Source organism: Phocoena sinus, chromosome 1, assembly GCF_008692025.1.
Source record: "Phocoena sinus isolate mPhoSin1 chromosome 1, mPhoSin1.pri, whole genome shotgun sequence".
NCBI classification, from domain to species: Eukaryota; Metazoa; Chordata; class Mammalia; order Artiodactyla; family Phocoenidae; genus Phocoena; species Phocoena sinus.
The window spans coordinates 10,121,000-10,129,349 of record NC_045763.1 but is presented as its reverse complement, the minus strand read 5'-3'; the positions used below and the strand labels follow the sequence as shown (position 1 = coordinate 10,129,349).

At 48.1% G+C, this 8,350-nt stretch overlaps 1 protein-coding gene across 1 annotated transcript; it reads right to left on the bottom strand.

Moving 5' to 3' along the window:
- Window positions 1–1,270: 1,270 nt before the first annotated feature.
- LOC116753084 (PRAME family member 12-like) lies at window positions 1,271–4,147 on the bottom strand. Its single transcript, XM_032630613.1, has 3 exons — window positions 3,861–4,147; window positions 2,839–3,411; window positions 1,271–1,829 (listed from the first exon to the last, which is right to left on the bottom strand). The coding sequence occupies exons 1-3, from the start codon at window positions 4,145–4,147 to the stop codon at window positions 1,271–1,273; spliced, it is 1,419 nt and encodes a 472-aa protein (XP_032486504.1).
- Window positions 4,148–8,350: the final 4,203 nt, after the last annotated feature.

Here is an 8,350-nt window from a genome sequence, read left to right as displayed (position 1 = left end):
GTGTTGAGTCTTCGTTGCTGCTCTTGGGCTTTCTCTAGTTGCAGCGAGTGGGGCTTCTCATTGTGGTGGCTTCTCTTGTTGTGGAGCTTGGGCTCTAGGTGCACAGGCTTCAATAGTTGTGGCACACGGGCTCAGTAGTTATGGCTCGCAGGCTCTCGAGTGCAGCCTCAGTAGTTGTGGCACATGGGCTCAGTGGTTATGGCTCGCAGGCTCTCGAGTGCAGGCTCAGTAGTTGTGGCGCATGGGCTTAGTTGCTCCACGGCATGTGGGATCTTCCTGGACCAGGGCTCGAACCCGTGTCCCCTGCATTGGCAGGAGGATTCTAAACCACTGCTCCACCAGGGAAGTCCTGAAAGGATATAATTTTTAATGAGGTATAAAAACACTAAAACCACGTTACATGCCTGTATGATTTTAGTAGTTTGCTAAAGTAAATTTGTATAACTTCCCTGGTCCAACTGGATTAATTCAGGAAGGACCATTACTCACCATGGATCCAGAGGTTCAGCTTATCTGCAGTGTGGATGACCCCTTCCAGAACTGGGAGCCATGCCTTGTGCAGTAAAACCCATTCCCCCCACACTGAAAAGTCAAGAACTGAGAGTTATGGACCCACCAGGAGAACCGTGAGGACTGCTCATGTCCAGGGTCATGGCCTGAGCCAGCAGTGAGGGCCTTGCCAAGAACTCTTCACTCCAGTGGTTCATTGACCACTGAGTATGTTCCCCTTTGTTTGTATTAACCCACTGAACAGCCACAGAAATAAGCAAGGAAGTATGAGATGCTCCAGACTAAAGAACTGGTGGGAATGGTAAGATCAGAGATCATAGACAATTCAGAGCCATTGTTTTCTTCCATCAGTATCTGGATTCCTGCAGTATAAACTGAGAAATCAGGATAATACAGCATGGAGGGCAGCAGTCAGTTTACACTGAGGATCTCTTTATTTCTGACCATTCGTTTACAACAATCTACCCAGGGATAACTCCAACACGTGGGTCTCAAGACTCAATCCACCTCCAGAAATTTAGGTTCATATTTCTGACTCTATAAGACACATTTCCCCAAAACGCCTATTACCTGTCAGAGTCAACTTTTCCCTCTGCAATCCTGCACCCTCCCTTAATCACCTTCTCTTCTCCCATTCACATTGAGCAGATGTCTGAACCCATGGGTCTGTTTTCCCTTTATGATTCAACTATGTCCTAGATATCAGTTTCCAAGTGCTCAGAAGAAAGCTTTTAGACGTACCCAAGTAGTTAGGGGGATTTCAGCGGTATACGATGGGCTGGGGATGAGAGAATGTGTTATCTCCACAGTGCAGACAGGGGCTGGAACTAATCCAAATGATCCTGGGACGTCCTAAGACTCTCAGAATCTCAAACAGTTCAGCCCGACACTGTGCAAGTCTCCCAGGTTGGAGGATTCGCTGAGAGCTGTAACTCTCCTGAGGGACAGGATACAGCTCTTGACTTAAACTGGGCAGCCCGGAGGTGTGTCGCAGCAGCTTCTCCATGACGGCCATGGAGATGAGGTTTCCACGCAGGCTAAGGAACATGAGCTGGGAGCAGCGGCTCAGGGGCTGCAGGATGGTCTCGAGGTGAGAGTCCATGATCCCACATTGCTCTAAATACAGTTCCTGGAGGGTGGCTGCAACTTTCTCCAACAGAACCGGGAGGAGCTCAGGACTAGAGTAGGTCAGGGTGATGCCACTCAGATCCAGGCCCTTTAGCTGACTGATGTTCGGACACTGGGACAGATGGCTCAAGTCTGAATCCGAAAGGAGGCAGTGAGTTATCGCAAGGTTGTCCAAGGGGGTTGTCAGACACCTGGGGAGAAACAGAGCAATTAGGTCTTGGAAACTGAGGTGGAAGTTGACCTCAAGTAGGGAGACAACTGATTTGCCCAGCCCCAAGTTTAATCTGATCATCTGATAACGATCAATACCCAGAATGCCCAGTCTCATTTTAACCTGAGTCCTTTCACCTTCCTGTGTGACTGAGTCAAGTTGAAAGCTCTCTTTCCTCATCAGTCAAGCAGAGAAAAACTTACTACACTTCTTATGAGGATGAACGAAGATAATGGAGTACACTAGAACATGCTCAGGGGAGAGCCTGACACTTTGTCTCAGTAAAGAGTGGGCATCACTGAATTTTAATAGTAAGATACATACATAAAATGCTTCCTACTCAGGTTTCCTTCAGCCCACGTTTGGGCCACAGGCACGCATATCTCAGGCCAGGTAAGGCTTCTGGGTGATGTGCATAGTGGACCCACCAGGGCAAGATCTCAGGACATCAATTGAGGTTGCCAGTCTGCAGGGGCTCAGTTACATTCCTGCATCATCTGCAAACCATCTACCAGTTTTTATTCTGCTTCAGGCTCCTGCTCTATTACCAGCATCTCCAGAACCACGCATTATCCATATATTAATTACCTTATCAGGAGGAAAAAACAACCTTTTGCAAACAGGGAATTTGAGATAGGCTCATGTGGTCACAGCACTGGTGAGCACAGAGCTTCCATTTAGAAGTGCTCAGGCCTGATGGAGTTTTCCCTCTTCAATGCCCCCTTCCCTTAGTTATTTTCTTAATTCATCTAAACCAAGCTATCTCTTCCTAAAGAAGAAATCATATACCCACACCACTAGATCCTAACCCCTAGTCCATAGCTTCCTAGCAGGGTGTCCCTCTCTAGAGGCTCTATCCCAGTTTGGGTCCCTACCTTGATTTGCGCGGTTATGCGATACCACAGTTCAGGATAGAGAAGCAAAAGGGACAGTGCTTTGGATATTCTAGTGTTGTGTTCGCTGTTACCTGAACAATGGTGCACTCTCACCTGAGCATCTGGTCCAGGCATCCTTCAAGGAAGGAGTGAGATTCCAGATGGAGATCCCGGAGGTGGTGCAGCCTGAGGAACTGAGAGGTAATTTGGACAATGTGCCGCTGTTCCTGCCCCGCAAGTGCAGACATGTGGATGTTGGAGAGAAGGAGTCTCTGCACGTTACCCATCTGGCCCAGGAGAGGAGCAAACACGGCCAGGGTGGACAGATGCCAGGTGCAGTTCACTTGCACCTCCTGGATACAGTCCAACTGTACCATACTCAGGACCTTCATAATATTTTCTATGGGAAATGAAAGGATCCTCAGCTTCTTACAGCACAGGTGTATGGAAGCTTTTCTCTGCTCCACCCACCTGATGAGGTAGGTGAGGAATCCATCCAAGGTCCTTTCCTTGAGATGAAGTTCTATGAATACCTCCAAGGGAGCCCTGGGCTGTTTTGTCCTTGACCTGTCCTCAGCCACTTGTGCCATCAGTGAGCTTGAACATCCATGGACCCTGTATCCAGACCACATCCTCCAGAAGTCCTGGCTGGTATTTCTTAAATCCAGCACCCGCAGTTTGCACCTCCTGTGGGAAAACAGCAGATTGGCAGCTATGGCTTAAGATCCACACATAATGAAACCACAGTCTCAGCATTTAGGCAACACTCAGACTTCCCACCCGAGCTTTTACTTCTCATCCCTGACATCACCTGCTGTCTTGCCCTCTTCTTCCCTCTCTGCCTCACATTCCTCCATCTCCTTTCCCCTCCCCTTCCATCCTTCCTGGCTTTCTACACCTATTACCCTTACGCATCCCTGGCTGAGACATGTAATTTCAGGCTCCCCTGCATCTTAGGCTCTCATACACTGCTGGAAGGCATTTCCCCAAATGAGCTCAGCAATGGCCAAGTCTCTGTGTCTCTTCATTGGCATCATCGAAGCCTCTGTTCCATCCCTTGTCCAGCCACCCTCCTGACTTCAGCTTTCTCTTCAGAGCTGCCCAAAACCTTACTAGGCTCCCTTGATCAGACTCACCTGGGATGATCTTTCTGTGCAAGCAGGATATCAAGCCCAGCCAGCACTGCTTGTAAGGTTCCCAGATGAGGCACCTTCATCAGGCCCCCCAGAGGCAGGCGTACAAAGGGCCAGGCTTGCACCATGGCCTTCAGGGTCTCGCTGTATCTCCCATAGAAGGCCTCCATGAACACCGGGGGGAAGAGCTCTGTGGGCAGATCCTTCAGAGCCGTGATGGTCGAGGCCTCATCCCTCAGCAAGCTCATTCCCGCCAGGTCCAGGAGTCTCAGGGGGTTCTGGACGCTCATCGTGACTCTGCTCCTAAAGGAATCCTGTGGAAACTTGCAGGGAACAAGGCATCTTTCTCAGGTTAAGCATGAACACCCCTTACTCGGTCTCCCCACCCTTCAGAAGTACCAACTCAGAGCCAAAGTCACTGCTCTGGCAGTGGTGGAAGAGCCTCAGTTTCGCAGAATTCCACTCTGGGCTCAGTGGGCCCAAAAGCCACAGCTTTGCCCTTGTGGGTGCCAGAACAAGCTTCTCACAAGTACCAAGGAGGAAGAAACCCCACCACTCGTCCGTCCATTTCCATTCACTGCTTTGCTCAATTAGGTTGCACTGGGAAGTGGGTACCATGAGCCTGAAGGCTGACCCCAGTCTTTTTCGGGGGAAACCTTTCAGACCACCACTTAGGGCCCTAAAACTATGGGAATAAGAGCATCTTGTGGCCCAACACAGTCTCCAATCTCAGTTTCCACAGTTAACTGCACTGGGGAAGATGAAGCAGATATGCCTAAAATGAATGTCATTTGTGCAAACTAAATCTTTTTTTTCTTTTTTTAATCTTTTGGCCACACCACAAGGCATAGGGATCTTAGTTCGCCAACCAGGGATTGAACCCGTACCCCCTGCATTGGGGGCATGGAGTCTTAACCACTGGACCACCAGGGAAGTCCCTGTGCAAACTAAGGCTTTTTAATGTAAAAAAATAAAATTCCAAACAGATGTTTTCATTAAAAAATAAAATCTGGTTGGTTAAGAGATTTTTAAATGATATAAACCAAAGTACAAATCAAGATGTTTGGGATTAAGGCAAAATTACACTTAGAGGCAAAATCAAAGCCTTACATTTGTACATCTGAAGAGGAAGAAAAATCTCCCTGCCATCCATAGCTACATGCCATCATTCAAAACCTGCTGACCATAGATAAGATGAGAGTGTCTTTAGCGGAGGTCTGTAACTTACCAGCTCTGATGTGACAGGGTGCTCAGACCTCAGATGGGGTAGAGAACCCAGGCAGTGACTCCAGAGAAAGAAATTTCTGCATATCTTCTTTGATGCCTGAGGCTTTTATAGGCCTTTTTAATCACATCTTCCCCCTTCGCAACTACTGCCATCCAATCAGAATGCGATGCCTGGTTGGATTCCAGACTGTCCATCAGGTTAATCCTGATTGGATCTTTGCCTATAACCAGGTGAATTGATTGAATCTGGTATTCATTCAGGAGGGAATAAATGGGGGGAGGGGATTGGAGGACTCAATCATTGATTCACTGCACAAACGCTGATTGAGTTTTACTAATAGGGTCAGTTATAGCCAAGAGTGTGTGACAGGGAAGAGATTATTGGTTCCTGACATTGAAAAGATAAAACAAAACTTGAAAGCATCATTGTTGGGGAATCTTTGGCCAGATCAATGTGATCAAAATGTCCCACAATTAAAGCGACTTCAAAAACACATTGGGGTCATTCCCAAAGGAAACAACATAAACTCCCATCTGTATCAAGTTGTCACTTAGATTTTACATCAGAAACATAACAGATCATGAGCCTATTCAGGGAGCAAGGGAAATGCAATTGGAGATGTTCACGATCCCCCAGGCTAAAGTCAGGGCTCCTCTGAAAGACGTCAGGTCAAAATCACAATAAGGAGGAAGGGTGGGCACTGAGCAGTGTGGAGTAGGCCATTCCTAAAGGCACCCTTTGAATGACCCAAACAGTGTGAAATATTTTTTTTCTCTTGGGGAAGAGGGAGACTAAATGACTTTTCTCTTGGTGGAGTTTAGCAATTAAAAAGGGAAACAGTGTTTGGGGTGTTTCCTTACAGAAAGATGGGCTCAGCACAGCAAACTGGCATGAAAAGATTAAATATGAGAATGTGAGCAGAGGGAGAGGCTGGGAGCCCTGGGAAGTCAGACATTTCCAAGACTGAGACCCCTGAGGGTGGGCACTGTGGGCTGTTCGGGAGCTTGGATACAAGGGGAGACATGAACGTGGATAAGGTGCACCAAACCCTGTCCTCATCGTGGTGGCTGCTACCAGTAAACATTTTCTTTTAGGTTCTTCCCACAGAGGACGCTCCCAGATGGCAATTAGCTCCAGCCATTTTCCTGGGGGCTTGGTAGCCAAATCATAATCCCATTGGCCCCTTTCCACATATATTATGATAATTACTATTTCCTCAAAATTAGGAAAGTTCAGCAGAAATTCTGACCAAAGTGACATCATTAGCCACAGAAATAAAATTCTGCTCTTCTCATATTAAGCACTCTTCACAAATACCAACACCATTCCCTACAAAGTTCAGAAGCTATGTTTGGTTTTTAAGGATCTGCTCATGGGTGACACCCACCCTGGGCTTCATCACATGGAGATTGTTTTGCAGTTTCAGGATGCAAAGAAAGTGTGACCCTCCCTCCACCCCTAAGAGTTCTTCTTGCCTTCCTTTCCTCCATTCACTGCGATGTCCAAGTAATTCAATTGTAAAACTGCCAAAGAAGGCTAGGAGTTTTGAAGAGTGTTCCCCACCTTGGTATCTTTCCGGAAGATTCCTTTCACCACATTCCTGCTATGGGTATAAATGCCTTGTGCATAAAATTAGGTTAAACTGGATTGTACTCAATAGGTATTTTAACTCCCAGGCCACCGAACCCTTTTATTAATAAGCTGCAGTAGAGTGAGATTAGTAGCAATGATGATCACAAACCTCTCTGTTTATTGAACACGACGTGGTGAGCAATGGTGTCAGCACTTTTCATCCGCTACCTCGATTAACCTTCACAGGAAATGAAAGGTTCACTGCTCTTTTCCCATTTTTAGGCTGGTGGATTCAGGTGTGGTCTTGGGATAGAAACCTGCCCACTTCCACACTGTGAATAATTGGCAGATTCCCTCAGGTGACGGGTACAGAAGGCCCCCCGAGTTGTCAGACAACCTAAGTGGTAGGAAGGACTGACTGACGGACTTCAGGTTATGTCAGTGTAAATGGGCAAATAGCAGAGTCCAAGCCGGGGATGTCTCTATAGGATCATAGCTTCTGTGAGATCCAAGGAGCTATGAGGGGTCAAAGTGTTGGAATGTTCTAGAAAAAAGCCCAGACCTCTCCCTTCCCCCTGGGTAGAGTGTAACCTCCTCTGACCACCTCCACTCAGAGCCTGTTTGCTCAGGGGACACACTGAGCATCGAGGAGGAGGGAGCACAGGTGCCGTCCAGGGCTCCCAGGGTCAGGTGAGGAGCCTGGATTTAGCATTTCTACCCTGTGTTCATGACCTCATTTGCAGCCCAGGTCAGAGCAGCCCTCTGAACCCATCAGGGGTACGTCCTGTCCTGCTTTTCCAGTCACAGGATCTCAAGTGAGATTCCAAAACATTGCTCCAGGGTCTTTGTTCAGGGGTTTAGAATGTTTCTGTGCATCCAGTTCCCTTTCCAGGATGAAGCAACTCGGCAGTCCTCTCTTTCTGCAGCCCACCAACATCACCTCTTCTAGAAACTGGAGGCTGGCTACAATGCTGGCACACCCTTCCACTGGGATCAGCAGAAATCCAGGAATTCTGCTTTAATTCCTCTGAGTTATTTTGGAGTTTATGACTAACCCCAAGGCATAGAGTTCCCCTCTGGATCCATTGAGGCACCCAGGAATGCTGGGGGGAGACCCCCCCCCCCAGGTTACAGAGGAGGATCTTGACTCTTCTGGTCTTCCTAGAGATAACAGCTGATGGGAGGCCCTGGGGACCAGTCCCCTGCAGAGGCTCTCCCCTCCGTGGCTCTCTTGTTCCAGCCCTTGAGCTGACAAAGTTCTCCTCAAGCCCAGTACGTCTTTTTTCTCTCCCAACTCAGATCCCTTCTTGCCCTGAGATGTCTTGTCCTCTGTGCCTTTTTGAAAGTTCAGGTCTCTGTGTTGGCCTTCCTTGACCCCTCTAGTTCTCAACAGGCTCTGGTTCCACTCTAGATCCACTAATATCTTGCTATAAACAAGGAGCTGTTGATCTTTCTTCCTCATCAATAAAGGTTTGATGAGAACATTGCCCTGGGTCCAGGCAATTAATCCCGAGGGACAGGTTTGTAGAGCCATGGTGGGTGGGGAGGATGTCTGGGACCCTCTCCATGAGGGATTGGACCATAGGGACTGAAGGAAGGAAGAGGGAGAGGGCAGAGAATTTCCAGAGGACCTGCTGTAGGGCCCAGAATGAGGGAGGGAAAAGAGAAATGGCAGCTGAGCAGGAGACCATGT